This window comes from Phoca vitulina, unplaced genomic scaffold (genome assembly GCF_004348235.1).
Source record: "Phoca vitulina isolate PV1807 unplaced genomic scaffold, GSC_HSeal_1.0 scaffold7, whole genome shotgun sequence".
NCBI classification, from domain to species: Eukaryota; Metazoa; Chordata; class Mammalia; order Carnivora; family Phocidae; genus Phoca; species Phoca vitulina.
In genome coordinates this window covers 58,860,295-58,879,670 of record NW_022589710.1, presented here as the reverse complement: position 1 = coordinate 58,879,670, position 19,376 = coordinate 58,860,295, and the positions used below count along the sequence as shown (strand labels likewise).

Sequence of the window (19,376 nt, the reverse complement as noted above, 5' to 3'; positions counted from 1 at the left end):
AAGAGTTCCAAGTTCTCCACATCCTCACCAATACTTTTTACTTCTGTTTTGTTTTGTTTTGTCATAGCCATCTTAGTAGGTGTGAAATGGTATTTCAGTGTGGGTTTGATTTGCGTTTCCCTAATGACTAATGATGTTGAATAGCTCTTCATGTGCTTTTTGGCCATTTATGTGTCTTGTTTGGAGAAATAGCTGTTCAAGGCCGTCACCAATTTTTAATTTGGGTTGTTTGTCTTTCTGTTGTTGAGTTATGGGAGTTCTTGGTTTATTGTGGGTAATAAACCCTTAACAGATATGATTTGTAAATATTTATCCCATTTTGTAGGCTGTCTTTCCATTCTCTTGATAATGTCCTTTTATCCACAAAAGCTTTTAATTCTCTATGTCAATTTTTTTTCTTTTGTTGCTCATGCATCTGGTGTCATATCTAAGAATCCATTGCCAAATCCAAGGTCATGAAGATATACTCCTATGTTTTCCTGTAAGAATTTTATCGTTTTTGCTCTTATATTTAGTATGTTAATCCATTTTGAGTTAATGTCTGTATTTTAAGTAGGGATCCAACGTCATTGTTTGCATTTGGAAATCCAGTTGTCCTAACAACATTTGTTGAGAGACCATTCTTTCTCCTTTGAATGGACTGGGCACCCTGGTCAAAAATCAATTGACTGTAGATGTGTGGGTTTGTTTCTTGGATTTCAGTTCTATTGCATTGGTCTATATGTTTATCCTTATGCCCGTACCACACGGTTTTGATTATTGTAGCTTTGTTATAAGCTTTGAAATCAAGAAGTGTGAGTCTCCCTCTTTGCTCTTTTTCAAGGTTGTTTTTGCTCTATTCAGGGCCCCTTGCAAGTCCACATGAATTTGAAGATTGGCTTTTCCATTTCTGCAAAGAAAACTGTTAGAATTTTCATAGAGATTGTATTGATTCTGTGGATCATTTGGATAGTGTTGCCCTCCTAACAATATCTCATGTCTAGATATCAGATCTTTGTCTGAATCTCATTTCTGCTGCTTTAACATGCTGAGTATGAACTTGGGCAGATTCCTTTACCTCCCTAAACCTGTCCCCTTATGGGGAAAATACAGATAATGATAGGACCTACCTCTGAGGGTTATTGTAAGGATTGAAGTGAAAGTGTATGCACAGTGCATGTTACCATTCTTATCAGTGGTATTGATAGTCTGCTTTCTGAAGTAAATGTCACTCTGTAATTACCCTGGCAGATAATGCTTGACCCTTAGTAGGGTCTTTCATTGAGGAGTGGAAAAAACCAGCCTTGGAGTCAAAGCATATCTGAGTTCAAATCCTGGCACGACTCTTTCCTAGCTTGTGATTTTGGAAAGAGCCACTCCGGGCTTCCACCTCAGAGATAGTTATGAAGCTTGCTGAGACAATAGGTATAAAAGAGCCGCACAGCTCTTGGTCTATAATACATACCATTCTATTCCTCTCTGGTTATTAGGAAGGATGGATCTGAAGTTCGTCTCCTGAAACTCCCACCTATTCTGTCTCTTTGGAACAACAGGGCAAGTCCCGTTCTCCTTCAGTGACAACCCATCAGATTGAAGACAACTGTTATATCGCCTTCTTCCCTTTAGCACGAAGTATCCCATTCCTTTAGTTTGGGGGTTGGCAAGCTTTTCTATAAAGAGAGCCAGACACTAAATATTTTAGGCTTTGAGAACCAAGAGGCAAAATCAAGGATATGCTGTAGGTATGACAAGAGAGGAAACAAATTTCACAGAATTTTAACTGATTAAATTCAAAATACAATAGTGAGTATAACTTTCTGTAATACGGGTCCACTAATGAGAAGAATGGGATGGTTCTGGAGGATAACATTTCACTTAATTTGGGCTCAAAGTCAGTATTTCCTCTCATCCAACTGCTGGCAAATGTTCATCTATGAAATGACTCTTAGCTGTTGGACTCTGTGACCTCAAGCCGTGGGTCAAATTTGGCACGTGCATTGACCTCAGATTCTCAGCATTTTGCGGGTCCTCTTCCCAAGTGCTCTCTTGTTCGGGTGGCCCCCTTAAAGGATATTCGGAAGAATGGATCCTCACTTGGATCTCCCTTCATTCAAGCATTCACTGAGCACCTGTTTGGTGTGTGACATGCCCCTGCATCGCTGTTACCTTGACTCCTCACTTCCCTCCCTCCGTCCCTGCGTGGGCAAAGCAACAGCTGAAGTTGAAGGGCAAACACCCAGTGCCCCCAGCCGGGGCAGGAGGACTGAGAACAGATGAAGACCCAAGGTGAGAGGCAGTGGAGGAGGAGGTGGTAGACGAACGAAACACCCGGTTCTTGAATTTAGTGATTCACTTTGCAAGAATAACAAGGAGCAGCTACATCAGCACAACGGCAGATGGAATAGTATTTGAGTAGGACCCTGGAGACCCTTCCCTCGCTAGGCAGACTTGATCGAGTTGCTTCATATAGTTGAGCAGAGAGTGTGCCGGAGGATGGCGTCCAGCATCCAAATTCTGTAATAAAGTCTGTGACCTTTGAAAAACAGCCCACTCTCTACTCCTCCCACCATGGCCAGAGGCAGTGGAATCCTTTAAGTTCAGCATTTGCCAAAGCAATAAAGCTTTGAGAAACCTCTGCTTGAATCAGTATTGGTGTTTTAAAGCAAAAAGAGAAATGGAGGGGGGCATGGATGTGGGGTTTGCTCTATTTTATTTCTCATTTCAGAGGAGAAATCTTATTAAGCAAGATTTGATGGGCATCATCTGTTTCCTCAAAACCTGGCGGGGGGGTACTTTTCTTTGTAGCTGAGAGTCCCATAAGCATGACTTTTAGAAGCTTTTCCTGGACCCGGACTCTTGTTGAGCAGATCTCTCAAACTCCACTGTCATGTGTACTTTTATTTTTAGTTAATTTAGAAACAGGGGCTTGGAACTGAGCACCAGAGCTCGGATTTCAGGTCTGCCACTGTGTCACCCTGGGCAGGTCCTGTCTTCTCTCTGGGTCTTAGTTTCCCCATCTGTAAAGTAAGAACGAGGCCGGGCACTCTCCTACAGATAGTGGTCCAAAATGTCCCAATTGCTTAGTTTTTCACTGCTAAAAATAAAGACATGAAATATTATCTATGTACCATGTTAAAGTTTAAAAAAAAAACCCACAATTTTACATAACTGCAAAGGATTGCATTTATCAACTAACTCATTAAGGACATAGGATGTAGAAAAGGAAATTGTCCCCATCAACTGAAGGATGTCTGTTACAAGAACTTTTAGGACACGGCCAACCTGCCCACAGAGGTGAAAAATGAAGACAGTTCGCTGTGTTATTTGTTCTATTTTAATACTGATGGATTTTAGACATAAGCTCCAGGCTAAATTTGAGGGGTATCTGATTATTTTATTCCTGTCCCCTCCCCCCTGGGTGTTGGCTGCTGACTCTCCCTCTTGAATTCCAAAAATAGGCTTTGGCTTTTCCTTGCTTGTGCTTAGTGTTGTCCAGCTCCATGGCCACGCACCCAGTTTGTGTAATTGGGATTTGGGGACTAGGAAGGTAATTACTAAGTCCCTTCCTTGTGCCAAAAGACCTTCTCATTCCCGGAGCCCCCTCAGAGGTGGCTCGTCTCTGAAAAGCCAAAATAAGAGACCGGAAAGGGGGAGCTCTTGCTCCCAAAAGGAAACAACATTTTCGCAAGTGGCATTTTGACGACCTCACTCAAATGACTAGGATGCCATTTAGAGTCTAATTATTGTTCTACCAAATATCTGTGGTATTACATGAACGTTATCTGGGATTTAGTGAGGTGGCAGGAGTGTGATGACGGTGAATGGACCTGTCTTTCCCGGTAGAAATAACACCACAGCCCCTTCTTTTCTCGCAAGGGAGGTGGCTCGGGGATGTTGCCGCCGCCTGGCGTGCGTGACCCAGGCATCTGTCCCATGTCCCTCTGCCCAGGCCACACTGCTGCCTCTCCACTGGACACCGCAAGCAAGAAAGGCCTGAAATCTCGCTGTCATGTCTCCCTTTCCGTCCTTCCTTTGCCACCGACCGGCGCCCCCGCACCATTCCCAGGGCTCCTCTCTTTCCCCTTCATTCCCCCTCAGGTCAAGGCCCGAGCCCGAGCCCCTCAGTATCTGCTACTTTGTCTCATAAAAGCACCAGCAACAGGCATATAGCAACACGTATAGGTCGGCCCTGTGGCAGACACCCTTCTAAGCATTTGACATGTTATGTCAGACTCCCTACTCAGCAGCCGTAGGTGACAACCCATGGCTGGTGAGTAGGGAGTTTGGGTGAAGCCCGGGCAGTGGGCTCCAGGGCCTGCGCCTTCACCACGTGACTGCTCTCACTTGGCCTCATGCCGCTGCTGTCCCCTTCCCGGCCACCAGCCACGCGGGGCCGGGGGACAGGAGCAGCCTCTTCCCTGCTGCCCCCGGTGCACGTTACACCCATGTGTTCTCAAAAGTCCACTTTATTGGTCCTTCTTTCAGACTGGAGCCCTTACAGAAATGTGAATGTTTCTATTTTATTTTATTTTACTTCATTTTACAGCATATATTCTGATTGCAATCTCCGCCACGCCATCAAAACTGGAAAATTTTCCTTTGTCCTGTACAGAGATGATTAGGGTGTTTGAAAGGGGTAGTCAGAACTGGGTGAGCAAACACGCCATCTAAGGACCCGAAGCTGTGGATAGCAAATGCCTCCAGGGTCAACCCAAGTGCCTTTTATTCTCAGATGTGTTCATGGGGAGAGGGCTTCCTTTTGTTACTGGGGTATGTTGACCTGAGCTGCTGAGGGGCTGTATACTCTCGGGGTTTACGGGAACACGGGAGGACATGCTATATATCCGAGCGGTATGCTGGGCATTGGGCTTTCAGAAGCACCTGGAGCTCTCTGGGCGCTTTCCCAGAGCCAGCGAGTCATCACTGTGTATTAGATGCCAAGAGCCCCAGGAGGACAGGGCCATCGGCGGTGATGCCAGAGCTCAAACACCTCAGAACTGGGGGTGAAGGGCGAATTTGTAGTCGTTAGCTTGTATTTCCAGACTCTCTTTATGACACACCTGTGACTTACTATGGGCTATGGGGTGTTTTAGTTACGGGAAGGAGGTCCAAACCGTGAAAGACACGGCAGCAGAGGGGAAATGCCTGACTGACACAACCTTAGCGCCTTGGATATCAGCTGCGGTGCCAGTGGGTTTCATGGGGTCTGTGAGGTTTCTCGAAAATTCTGCAAGCTGGAAAGGCCTGAGTGCTTTGCAGCCTCGGGGATCCCAAAGAGCCATGGGAGCAAGGGCCCCATTAGCAGTAAAAAATATTGCTGAATCCCCAAAATAGTGCAGGGAACATATGGCATTTTTAGGGGCCTTTTATTTAGCTATAGTTTGCTTTATGCAGCATGAGTGGGCCTGGTAAGTTAAGCGTGAGTGACATGTCTGTAATTAAAGTTGCAGAGACAGCCGAGTATCGTGGCTCAGAGCTCCGACTCTGGAACCAGACTGCCCGGATTCAGGTCCTGCCTCTTCCACCAACACGCTGAGACCCCACATAGTCACACGGGGGACCCCAGACTGGAGTCTGTGCTCCAGTGTCCTCATTTGTAAATGGAGGACCGTAACAGTACTTGCTTGTCCTTGTAGGGTTGTTAGGATGAGCAATGGGGCAGTTCTTGTAAAGCAATTAAAATGGCTCCTGGCAAGGTCAGTTGAGCGTCTGCCTTTGGCTCAGGTCATGATCCCGGGGTCCTGGGATCAAGCCCCACATCGGGCTCTCTGCTCAGTGGTCAGTCTGCTTCTCCCTCTCTCTCTGACCCTTCTCCCTGCTTGTGCTCTCTCTCACTCTCTCTCAAATGAATAAGTAAGAAATCTTAAAAAAAAAAAAGAATAGCTCCTGGCTACATAGTCAGTGTTATCTAAAGGCTTATTGTCTTAGTCCATTCAAACTGCTATGACAAAATACCACAGACTGGGGGCTTAGACACCCCTGGCTCAAGGGCCTCCACCGACCCTGCTGCCCCTGTGGCCCCCAGGCCCTGCCACTGGGAAGAACATCCCACCCCTCCCCTCCCTGCTCCAGAGGCCGAGCTCTGGCAGGAGCGTCTGATTGGCTGTGTCTGGGTCACGTGCCATGCTCCTTCTTCCTTCATTCAAGCTTTATTACTGGCAGGTGGAGAAGCTGCTTTCCTCCTATCTAGGGTATACCCCCAACTCCCAAAACAAAAAAATCAGAAGAGTTTTGAGGTGAGAGGGAACCAAAATGACAAATGTCCTTTCCTTTTGGGACCTCAACTGGATGTTTCTCAAGTTCCCTCATAGCCCCAAGAGTCTCTGGATTTTCCTGGTACCATGGCTGATAGAACATGGATTGGAGCTCTATACCAATTAGGCTTCCAGTAAGTGTTTATCAGTGAGTATAACGAGTGTGTTAGCCTTTGGCACAAAAGAAAATAAGGATGCACACTTATTTATAGCATCTAGCTTTTTGATTCAGAACAGGCTGTTTCAGCGGCTGAGCTCCTTTTGTTTATCGGGAAAACAGTTGATATTTATCATTCCTCCTAGCAATAGGGGTAAGAAAAGCATTTAAACATTTAAATGTTTCTTTGTATATATTTGAGCACTTAGTGGTTATATTGCAATGAGCTGGTTGCGTAGAGCTGTTAGGACAAATCATTTTTGATCGTCATCTATGTCCTTCACACCCTGGCTCTTTTGCCTAATTCCACCTATGTGATCACGATTCCTGGTCCCTCCTCTCCCACCATCCCTCATCCCCCAACGCAGTTTCCAAGTACTGTTGGCTTTTCATCACTTGGTGCTCCCTCCATAGCACCCGTCCTCCCCCACTTCTTGCCAGCCCATTCCACCTCACACCCGGATTAGGTCTTCCCTCTGTGCATCTTGCCTACTTGGTCTTTTCATCAAGAGGCTTTAGTTTTTATTCCCAAGGTGCTTCTTAAGGGCTTCCTGTTCTTGTCAGTATAGTAGAGCTGTTTAGAGGGCTCTGGGGTCAGGTTCAGATCCCAACCCTGCCGTTTAGTGTCTGTGTTAGTGAGGGATGTAACCAGATGTAATTAACAAAACCAGCTCACAGTGACTTAACCAAATAGGAGTGAATTTCTCCCCCTGTGACAACAAGTCTGGGGAAAGGCTGCAGTCACAGCACAGCACATCATGGCCTCAGGGACCCAGCGCTTTCTCTCTTTCTGCTCAGGCATTCTAGAGAATGGCTCTCAGCCTCATACTCCCTCCAGGGCTGAGGGCAGAGTGTGCGCCAGCCGGGACAGTCCTCCTCTTAGACACCCCTGCTGGAGGCTCCCCCAGCGGCTTCTGCTGACATCACATCGTCCAGAATGAAGTCACATGTCCACAGATTTTGGCTAAGCACGTTGCCAGTGTGATAAAAATGAGGGACCAAGTGTTCGTCTTGCTTGGGATCTGCAGATGCCCATCCCACCATCACTAGGCACATATGTGGTGCTTATTACATGCTAACTACTTCACTTTTTATTATATTTCTGTTCGGGCAGGTTTTCACAATAAACCAGCTAGCATACTATTTGCTGGGAACTTCTATGTAAATACCACCCAAAATTCTCTCCCACCTCCTCACCCCGCCTTTATCATTTCCTGCAGTCTGTCGCCCTCTCTGTGGCTTCTGCGTCCCCCAGCCCCCTGCCCCTCCCTGTGTGTCCATCCATCAGTCCTGAGGCTTCCATTGTCGCTCCCCTCTGCCCCGGGCTGGCCACAGAGTATCACTAGGGAGAACTGGCAGCCCCGTGCTGCAGATGCGAGCACCCTACACCCCAGTCCCCAAGGTGACCCTCATGTCAGCGTTCTGTCCCCACAGGGTGGAGTTGTTTAAAGCTTTTTCTGAAAACTCCCAGCCCTATCCCGTTTCTCTGCTCCCACACCCACTTCATCCCACCTTTGCCGAGAAGACAGTGGCTGGGTGGGACAGCCAGGAAGGGGCTCTCCTCTTCAGCTTCTAGAGCCTGCCTTCTGAAGAGAAGGGGCTTTGTCTGCTCGTGGGGCTCAGGTTGCCTCCATGGAAAGACAGCGCGTAGATAAGTCTCCATTCTTCCTCCCACAGGCGTGTGCTCCACACATCCTGTCCTTCACCACTCACCTTCTTTTCTCTGCTCCTCGGGTGGTGCCCTCCAGCGCGCCCCAGAACTGCATTCCCAGAGCTCGGCCGCCCACTGCCTGGTCTGGGGCCTCTGGGCCTCCAGCGCCCTGACCCTCTCGTCGTCTCCACCCTGAGATCCCGTCTGCATCTCCTTTCCTGGCCCCGAAGCTAAGGTGCTTCCAAAGGTCCCGCCCCAGCTGCCCTTCCTGCGAGCACTCCTCTCATGTTCTCCAACCTCTCCCGATGGTGTTAGCTGTTTTCTCAAGTGTACTTTTTCCCCAGTTACCTTTCTTGTGGTAAAATACGTATCTTACCACCTTAACCATTTTAAAATGTGCAGTTGGGTGGCGTGAAATACAGCCTCAGTGTCATGCAGTCATCAGCACCCTCTATCTCCAGCATGCTTTTCATCTTATAAAACTGGAACTCTGTCCCCATGAAACGCTCACTCCCCTGCCCCTGGCACCCCCCATCCTGCTCTCTGTCTCTATGATTTTGACTGCTCTAAGTACCTCATACAACTGGAATCATGATATTTATCTTGTTGTGACTGACTTATTTCGCTGAGCATCACGTACTCAAGGTCCATCCATGTTGTAGCGTATGTCAGAATTTCCCTCCTTTTTCATTTAAAGCTAGATAGGAGCACCTGGGTGGCCCAGCTGGTCAAGCGTCCAACTCTCGATTTCAGCTCAGGTCATGATCTCTGGGTCCTGGGATCGAGCCCCGCGTCATGCCTGCTGCTCAGCGGGGAGTCTGCTTGTCTCCCCTTCTCTGGCAAGCATGTGCTCTCTTTCTATCTCTAAAATAAATGAATAAATCTTTAAAAAAATAAATAAATAGATTTAAGGCTAGAAAATATTCCATTGTATGCTTACATCACGTTTTATCTGTTCATCCGTTGGTGGACACTTAGGTCCCTTCCATGTCTTAGCTATTGTGAATAATGCAGCTGTGAACATTGATGTACAAACACCTGTTTGGGTCCCTGCTTTGAATTCTTTGGGGTCTGTCTTCATGCCAGTACCATGCTGTTTTGATTGCTGTAGCTTTGTAGTACGCTTTGGAATGAGGAAGTATGAGTCTTTCAATTCTGTTCTTTTTGAAGATTGTTTTGGCCATTTGGAGTTCCTTGAGATTCCATTAATTTTAGGATGGGTTTTTCTCTTTCTGTAAAATAAAAAAAAAATGCCATTGGGATTTTGATAGGGATTGATTGTGTTGAATACGTAGATCACTTTGAGTAGTATGGACATTTTAACAATACTAAGTTTTCCAATCCATTGAACATGGGATGTGTTTCCATTTATTTATGCCTTTAATTTCTTTCAGCTCAAATGTGTGTCTTTTGTTAGATCTTCTCTCAAGGCCCCAGATTGTCTCTAATTACCGCTAGTAAGTCACCACATGACACCTCAAGCCCACCATGTTCCTTACCAACCTCATTAAAAAAACCTTTCTTCCACATTCTCCTTTTATTCTAAAAATTTTCTCTTTCTCTCTCATAAACACACACGTGTGCACACATGTGCATACACAAGGGTCTTCTCTGCCATGGGTTTGCTCCCAGAGACTTTGGAGGCCTCCTTCAGTCCCTACACCTCAGCAGCCATCCCGCCCCCTTCCTTGGATGGCCTGTCTTTGCTGCTTCTAACTCAGACACATTTCTTGGTTCTTAAGTCCCTGGACCATTCTATGCACTTTATTCCTGGTCTGTCTCCATTCTGATTGCACAACCCACCCCCGGCCCCCCAAATGACCTTCCTAAGCTCTGATGTGATTATTATCACTCGGTGCAGAAACCAGAGGCTCCTCACTGACGGAGAGTGAAGTGTATCTGTAGATTACCCACCGGGCAGGTACAGAGGTGACAGAGAAGTCAGGATTTCTGCCCTTGATCATTTGTCATAGTGGGATATGGCCGGGCTAGGGCAGGAAGAGTGAAGACAGTGACATTTATGTACAGTTACGAACTTGAGGAACACAGAGGAAGGAGAACCAAAGCTGGGATGGAAGAGGGAGATGGAACATCCTTGAAACGGAGCTGCCGTATCAGACTTTCAGTGACTTGGGCCCAGCCCACACCTGCCTTGCCTGATTCCACCCATCCCTGCCTGTGTGCCCAAAGCTAGGTTTATATTGGTCCACCTGCCATCATCGAGTCAGAGCGTACCCTGTCACCTCCACGTCTCTGTTCATATGCCCCTCTTCCAAATCATAGCTGCATTTTTTTTTTCTTTCTCATTAATCAAGGCCCAGCTCAAGGAGCATTTTTCCAGGATGCCATTTCTGAATCCAGTGATTACTTTCCCACGCTTGGGGCACTTGTCTGTCTGGGCCTTGTGTTTGAGTTGTTTGTGTCCCTGCCTCTTTCTTTGGCCTGGATGAGAAACCACTGAGATCAAGGATTGTATTCTAGTCAACTGTGGATGGTCCTGGCTTCTGGCACAGCCCCCGTGGGGGCTCCTCAGGAGGGGTTTGGTGGAGGATTCTGTTTTAAGCATTCAAGGGAATGCTTAGGTTTTGTAGGACTGAATGTGCGTAGACACAAACTCACACTCATCCAGTTGTGCCCCCGGCAGTTCTCAGATGTCTGCATTTGTTCTTCTCTCCGACCAGTGCTTGGAAAGAGCCATGAAGTTTGCCTTCGAGGAGTTCCAGCTCTGGTACCAGTTTGCTCTGTCTCTCATGGCTGCGGGAAAAGTGAGTCGCCCCTTGGGATGCGCCATCCTCCCTGTTAGTGTTCACGTCCCGGAATTCCAAGTGGTGATATCAGACCTTGGAGAAGTCTAAACCAGCTATTCGAAGCTGTCCTGTGGTCATTTGTAAGAGGGCAACCAAATTTAGTGATTTGGGAGCCGGCACGGACACACCATGGAGAAGAAAAAATCTGACGTATTTGCCTTTTTCTGGCCCTTGTAACTTTGTCATATGAAGACGGGCTTAAACCAAGCCTGGTTCTTCACACAGACTCTTTCACGTATTTGAGAGCATAAATGTATTCCTGGAGGGGGACACCGTTAGCGGTCATTAGCAACCTATCACGTTAGGCAGCGTATGATGCTGGTTGAAAGTGCGGGCTGTGGAGTCCAGCTGCTGGGGTTGAGGCCTTGACCCAGGCCAGGTCACTTAGTACCTCCAGGACCTCCTGGGCAAAGTGGAGGCATCACAGCACCTCCCTCACTGCGCCGTTCTGGGTAAACGAGGTAACTAACACCCGTACGATGCGTGGACAGCACCCCCACGCAGTACACGCACAATAAAGGAAGGAGCCATTGTTCTTCTTGTTAACTCGGGCCACTTAGTGCCTTAGTAAGTCTGAGATAGGGGATTTTTTGGGCCAAGTGGAGGCAGAAATTTAGGATAGTGTGCTCTAAAATTATATAGTTTATTTTTCATAATAATGCAATAAGCCTTCACTGTCTTTTTTTTTTTCTTATTTTTATAACGGCTACACAAATAAGGAAGAAAATGAGGGTGATTCCAGGGAAGCACCTCTGCTTGTTCTAACCACAGGTTACTCCCCAGTCACTCAAGAGCCCCATGCTCTGGTTGTCGCCATCCTCAGGCCTCCAGGTTGAAAAACCTCATTAACAGGTTTCCTAACCAGAACCCCTGAGGGAAGGCCCTAGTGTTTGGTTCCGTCAAAAACTTTGGAGTTTCACAGAAATAATCTCCTTTTGCCAAGTCTGCACGGGCCGTGAAGGTGCTGAAAGAGTGTATCCGTCTGAAGCCCGACGACGCCACCATCCCACTCCTCGCCGCGAAGTTGTGCATGGGCTCTCTTCACTGGGTGAGTAGGGCTGGGGCCCTGCGCTCACAGGCAGGACTGCCAACCTCTTCCACCTCAAGGCACTGAGAGAAAAGAGAGAGTAGCAATCCATCAGCTACACAGAAACAAGGCTCTTCAGAGCCCGGGCCCCCAGGCTCCCTCAGGCCTCACCCACCCATCCTAGGACTGAAGGGAATCATGTTCCCGGGACACTCCAGGTGTTTCTTTTTCATGGGAATGTGCTTCAGAAGTTGAATTGATAAAATAGAATTGGAATTCATACTCATGTAAGTCTTGCTGTATGTGCGGGGGGTGCGGGACTAAAAAGGTTTATGTCACTGAATGATTCACTCTTAGCAGAGCTGAGTTTTTCTGTAAAGCAAACAAAGAGTCACCCTCTACTTCAGCTCATGTGTAAACCAACTGTGCTCATTCCTCTTCCTTCATATAGACTTTCCTCTTCAGATATTCTTGTACAGGTTTGAATTGGGGACTAGTCTGGTTTGTAACAGTTCTGGTACCTCAAAAATATACCATTTGAGTGGAAAATAGGAAACCCCAGACTAATCTACAAGGTGGTGGTATGGATAATTACCACATACGATCCAGTTTTAATTTCTTTTCTTTAACTTCCTATCAAGATTAATTATAAGAAGAATTTGCTCAAAAGACCACGGTGCCTTGCTAAGGGTCTTCACCATGACGGTCCTTGCTGCCTGTTTTTTTCCATTTATCCTCACCCAGCAGGACAAAAGTGAGCCTTGTTGAGAAAGTGTTCTACTTCTGCTAAATTTGACTGGGGGAGATATGGAAGGAAAAAGACATTTTGAAAGAGCAGGCTCTCACCTGAAACTCACAGCTGCGAAGGTGTCGTGTGGTCCGGCAGGATGCGACCATTTGGTGCCACCAGCGAGGGAACAATGCAGGCAGGCTCCAGCCGTGGGCAGGGGAGCAGGCCAGACCCTGCAGCTTTGAAAATGCCAGTTCCCAGCCATGACTCTGTCACGCCCCTTCCAGCTACGGCATTGTTCATGACTGTCACATAGATCTCTCTAAGGCCAAAAATAAACCACTCTTTTTTTTTTTTTTTTTAAGATGAGTCTAACAAATCTTTTCTATCTTTTTTACATTTTTATTATTAAAATTTCCAAACTCCTCAAAAGTAAAGAGTATAATGAACTCCCAGGTACTCTCACCCAGCTTTAGGGACCTCAACATTGGCCATATTTTGAAGGAACGAATCTTATTATTTTGGCTTCTAATGAATTGTGCCAAAGGTCTTATTGTGGGTGTAGTTTACAGGTGCACATTTTCTCATTGGAATCTGCTGATGCGAGGTCCCTGTGCTGTGCGTTGTGAAATAAATAAACGGGAGTTCTGAACAGCTTGTAGGAAAGAGAATCCAAACCTAAATGTATTCTTTTTGTTATTTAAAAAAAAAAAAAAAGGAAGGACCCAGACACAAAAAAGTTTCAAGGAGTTTATTTTATATATATACATATATATATGTATATATATAAAATTCACTGAATACCTAACACAGCCTAATTACACAACCAATTAGTAAAAAATAAAGATGAAAAAGACAGAACTCCCCCCCCACCAAGAATGAGAATGACTTTGGAAAAGAAGGTAAAAAAGCAGTAGGGAAAACGTTAAAGAAAAAAAGCAAGGTGGGAACCCTGAGGACTGTCGGAGAGGCTCAAATAAAGAAAACAGAATCACCGCAGTGGAGTCGGAAGATTTGGGAGTGATTTTCACAGTGACTCATCAGAAATCTGTTTTTGGCAGCAGATGCTTATGGGAACTCATGTTAGAAATTCTGCAGGTCGTTGTTGTTTTTAACTTGTCTGGTTTTTCAGTTGGAAGAGGCTGAGAAGTTTGCCAAAACAGTCGTGGATGCGGGAGAGAAAACGTCAGAGTTCAAGGCCAAAGGCTACTTAGCTCTGGGGCTCACATACAGTCTGCAGGCCACTGACGGTGAGAGAGGCCCCACCCCCCGGGATCCGGGAACCACAGGGCTGGGCTGCCTAAGTCTGCACTGCAGGGTTCCCACAGTCCCCACAGAGGACTGTCGCAGGAGGCCACGTACGTTGGGTCACCCGGGCGTGCCATCACGTGGGAACCTGCTGCTGCTGCCCTTTTTGCTCGGACTGGTTGGAGAATCGGAGAGCAGGGACGAAGGTCCTGGGTGCCCGGTGCATTGTGCTGGTGGTGCAAAGAGTGCCCAGCTGACAGGCGCAGGGCACCTGCTGGGAGGTGAAGGTGAGCGGGGCCTTGAGAGATGGTTCCCCTAACCCAGCCTGCACCTGCGTCCGCCCCAGCACTTGGCTGGGCTGTCCCTATGAGAGGAGATGTTGTATCTTAGGCACAGGAATGTGGAAGAGTTTAGGGCCAGCCTCCTCCAGGAAGCTTCCCTTGATTGCTTAGGATGCCCCTTCTCTATCGGTACATTTTAATTCACAGATATATACACGTGCAGTGCGGCAGCTTACCAAACACCCATGCGGTCACGTGCATTTTGGATGTACATAGAACTTGGGGACTCTGGCTATTTTTTAAAAATCTTAATTATGTTTTGTATCCTTAATGAAGTTTTCAATTATATTTGCAGGAAGTATAAATTAATAAATTATTTTCCTGAACTCTTTTAATATTTCTTTAACATTTTATTGCTAAATATAATACAAATGTAAAAAAATTTTTTCAAAAACCAGCGTATAATTAATGAATTATTAATTATTAATCTGTGTAATCACCACCCTGCTCAGGAGGTAGAACCTTGCCAGCCCCCTGGGGGACTTTTCATGGGCCTCCTCCCCATCACAGGCCCCCTGAAGAGCAAACACTCTGCTGACTTTTATAGTATTCACTTTCTTTTTCTTTTTTTATAGTTTTGCTATAGTTTATTTCACAAATTACCCCGAAGCCTTCTTTCCTCTGCTGTAAAATAGCAGAGACCTTAGAGAAGTTTCGCATATCAATTCATTTTCAATAATGGCTTTTTTGGCTAATTTTTCATGCACACCTGATAAGCTACACGCCCCAGCAACTATAGTAGACTTCCAGCGAAGTGTGAGTGTAATGCCGTATAATTTATCCATACAGATTCCTAGTTCGGATCCTACCCCTCATGAGCCCTGCAGCTTTGGGACAGTCGCTTGACCTTGTTGATCCTCCTCTTGCATTCATGGTTCAGTTGGGTCACCTGAGGTTCCCTCTAGCTTAGTCACTGTTGTTCTGAGTTCACTGTGGTTACAGCCACATCGGTGTCTGGGACGGCCTTGCTCCTTTCCCAGTGGGATGGCCCCATGGGGACGTTCGATAGGGCCTCTCCACTTCCACCCGCAAGCAGTTCTTCCAGGACTTTTGCTCTTGCCCCAGTAAAAAGTACCTTTGTAGTCCCCCTGACAGACCTGAAGGGTGCCATTTCTCACATGTTCTCTACAGGGGACGTGTGGGCTCACAGCAAGATGGCCTCACACTTTTCAGCTGATTTTCTAGTATCAGTGTTGAGGGTTTGCCCGGTCTCTCCCTTGTGTTTACATCAAGGTATTAAAGGTCCTGGCCATTGTCCAGTGTGACCTAAATGGGCCTTTTATGGCATCAAGCTAGTTCCCTTGGCCCAGTATCCTAGCTGCGCAGTGCCAGAAGGAACTCTGAAGGCCGTCTGTAGTCATCACTGTTGGTGCTGGAATCTCTTCTGTACCACCCAGTAGAGGCAGTCCTCACCCAGAAGCCACATGCCTGCACTTGAGAGAGCAGATGTGCTCCTCTCTGGAGTTCCCAACCGGTCTTCTGACAGCAGGCCCCAGTGCCTTGGGCATCATGGTGCCCGGCCAACTCATACTCTCCCCCCGGCATGGCTCCACAGTGGTGCCCACTGGGTACGCGTGTCCGGGGTTGGCCTGGGCTTCTTTGCCCAGTGCTCGGAGAAGACTGGGCACGCAGGCACCAGAAACATGTTGCTTTTGATCCAGTTGAATGTATAGGTTTTATGATGAGCTTTGTATTTGTCAAAAACTCCCTGATCTTCCATGCCACTGACTAATTGAACCCTTTTCTTAGCTTCTTTGCGAGGGATGCAGGAGGTCCTACAGAGAAAGGCGCTTCTTGCATTTCAGAGGTGAGTGGGAGTTCATCTTTTCACTCGGCTGTGCATAATGACACCAAAGTATGATAAGTATAAAAAGAAGAGATATTTATAAAGATTATGTAAACAGTATTTTCCCCCTGGGAGTCTTTCATCTTGCCCACTGAACATACACAGTATCAAAACTTGCTGCCTGACTCGTTGCCGTGTAATCTGCACTCTTACTCTGTTTATCCATTTGGGCACGTGTTGTCATTCCTAATAAAATGATTTCAGCTCTAAGAAGATGGATACTCTGGATGTCTAGGGAGGTGATTCCTTTTATTAAAAGCAATTGTCATTCTCTAGAAAAGAGATCATTCTTTTCTAGCCTTTTTTTTTTTTTTACATGTCATGCTGCAGATTTTTATATGACGAAATGAAAAAAGCCAGACTTTAGGACAGTTTCCGAAATGCTATGTTACTGGTTTCTAAAATACTGGTTAATGGCAGGCCAGCAAGTCTCGGGACCCTGCACTCTCGCCGCGCTCCATAAACCTTGTGATTGTCTCCATCATTATGATTTTCATGAAATTCGGAGAATGCCTTATAATTAGAGAGTGCTTGAGAGCTCTTTCCTATCCCTTCTCGAGCCTGATCCTCATGCCAATTAATGCAGACGGAACAAGCAGTGCGTCTTCTGCAGGTAAGGGACCGAGATGCACAGGAGGGTAAAAGAGTTGCCAGAGTCGCCAAGCTATTGAAGTCAAGATAGAATCACGGTCTCCTGACTCCCACTCAGCTTTCCTTGTCCCTACTATACCACGCCGCTCTAATTTTGTTTCTCACTGCAGGTGTAACAAAGCACCCCAACGAATCATTGCCTGAAAGCATAGCCCCATGATGTCAAATCTTGAATTGGTATTGATCCTGCCACCTTGAATACATTTGAGTCACATTGACTTCTTGGAATTGTATTAAAACTTAGTTACTTACCTAAAAATTTCATGAGGACCTCTCAATACCTAATAAACTTCATTCGATTCCTTTCCTTCGAAAAGGCACCTGGGGTTGCCTGCAGATTTATCACCATGCACACGTCCCTTTTTTCATGAAATCATTATCACTTGGCTTCAGTGACTGGGGGACTCTTGTCTCATTTCGTTTTGTTTCCTAGCAGGCTTGCTAATGGCTTCTTCACTTTGCCAGTCCCGGACCAGCTAATGGCACAAAGTACCAGTTGACATCAGCCAACAGACCTCCTCTCTCTGTGCTAAGCTTTTGTTAATGTTCTTCAGCATGGAGTGTGGAAGCATTTCCATTTCAAATGATTTGGAGTTTTATGTCCTCTAGTCCTAGTTTGTCAAACCCACACATGGATGCCTCCGAAAGCGGTCATCACATCTGTTTCACTTTCCTTAAATCAGCACATCTTACCAGCTCTCTAAAAACAGCCATGGTGGTGGTCTGCCTTGAGCTGCCAGAATTCGTAACTTCATGTTATATAACAGCCATTCCATTGGCCTGAAATTCCTTTCTGTTCCTTTTTTTACTTAGGTTTCAATTCAGAGAGATTTTTTTTAAATATTAGTTCATGGGAATAAAGAGTAATAAAATCCTGCTAAGCTACATGATTATCTTGGGGAAGGCTAACCTAAATTAGTATTTGTGTGAAATAAATAATATTTTTCAAAGGAATAAAATTATTTTGTTTTGAGTACATTCATTAAGTGGAACTATTCTAGTACATTGTAGACTTAAATCTATAAGGGAATGATTTGAAGTAAATAACAATGATTTGTATTACTTCTTAAATGTAAGTGGGTATTTAAAAACCCCTTGGCTGAGAAGTACTTATTTGCTGTGTATTGTAAATCTTCTCCCCACAGTTCTCCTATTAAGTCTACTGTCGTTTGACAATTTTTTGTTTAAAGAGAAAGCAGTGTAACTCAAAAAAGATGAGGTTGGGGCTCCTGGCTGGCTCAGTCTGTGGAGCATGTGACTCTTGATCTCGGAGCCCCACATTGGGCATGGAGCCTACTTTAAAAAAGGAAAGGGATGGGGTTATACTTATAGCACGTGAAAATTGACTCTTAATTATAACCAGAGTCAGAACTCAGAAAGATTTGCTCTCTAGTGGATTCGAAGAGGCGATTTTTGAAGACATCCCAGTTGCATGACTACATCTTAATCCTGAGACCCTCAGCTGTTTGCTCACTCATACACTCAGCCCAAGCAACTGAACCAACTCATTTGCTTGGTACAGAAGTATCATGAAGAAAAACAGTGCTGTCTTCAGAGCTTTCTGAAGATGCACAACTGATCTGAGTGGCTACTTCTAAGGGCTCTCACATCCTCCAGAGAAAAGCAAGCCTGAAAAGAGTCGAGAGCATGTTTCAGCAACTTGACCCCCCATGTGCAGAAATCTGGGCTCCTCCACAAGGAAGAGGTGACATGGTGTCATTCGTTTGCCATACAAAGTGGACACAGGTGTCCAATCTCACTCTTTTTTTCTCTCCTCTACTGTGCTTGAGTTTAAGTTAACGTGGTGTGTTTTGTGGGCATAGAGTGACCAACCAGCCCGGTTTGCCAGGAACTGGGCAGTTTCCCAGAATGTGGAACTTTCCATGCTAAAACCAGGACAATCCTAGGCAAACTGGGACAAGTTGGTCATCCTATGTGTGTAACTAAGGGGAGGCTCCTGAGTAATAGCTTTCATCAGGTTTGTATATTTTTTTTTCTTAATAACACACTGATCTCATGCCCACTAGAATCAGGGCTAAAGGGACCTCAAAAACTGACTAAACAAGATAGCAGGGTGATATGGTAGGGAGACCAGGCCTCTGGATTTCACTTCTGGCTTTACCTCTTTTGCTGGATGCTCTTAGACAGGATGTTTAATAGTAGATGCTTTATAAACTGTAGTTATTATTGTTACAAGGTATGTGTCTTATGGGCCAGGTTCAAATTGGCCAGCCTTCTCTATATTCTTGTTTCAGCTCTAGAGGATGTTGGAACCAGAGTCTAGGGAAGCACTGGAGTGACCTCAGTGCATTCTGAGTTTTAGCTGGGTGGTCTGGGAGGCCCATCCATGCTTTCCAGTAACAGCCTGGCATACCTCTCTCAGGGCATGCTCCCACTGCACTGTAATGATCACTTTGGGTCTCCCCCTCTGTGGGGTAGGGAGCAGCTCCTGAAGGAAGGACACTTGTATTATTCATCTCCAGCCTTCCCGAGTGGCTAGAACAGGTGCTGGCTTCACAGTATGTACTGTATAATGTGGATGGTTGGATGGATGGGTGGGGGAATGGGTGACTGGGGTGGATGGATGGATAGGTGGTTGGGTGGATGGATGGTTGGATGGATGGTTGCATGAGTGGATAAAGAGGTGTGGATGAGTGGATAGATGGGTAAGTGGATGGATGGATG

General features: G+C 46.1%; 1 protein-coding gene across 6 annotated transcripts in view; it reads left to right on the top strand.

Annotated features, from left to right (window-relative positions):
• Window positions 1-19,376, top strand: part of TTC7B (tetratricopeptide repeat domain 7B) — a 246,829-nt gene that overhangs the window by 132,389 nt on the left and 95,064 nt on the right. For all 6 annotated transcript variants that reach the window (XM_032405782.1, XM_032405781.1, XM_032405780.1 and 3 more), the window contains 4 exons: window positions 10,723-10,806; window positions 11,792-11,896; window positions 13,738-13,855; window positions 15,944-16,001. In XM_032405782.1, coding sequence (XP_032261673.1) covers window positions 10,723-10,806; window positions 11,792-11,896; window positions 13,738-13,855; window positions 15,944-16,001 — 365 coding nt within the window. The remainder of the gene's footprint in view (window positions 1-10,722; window positions 10,807-11,791; window positions 11,897-13,737; window positions 13,856-15,943; window positions 16,002-19,376) is intronic.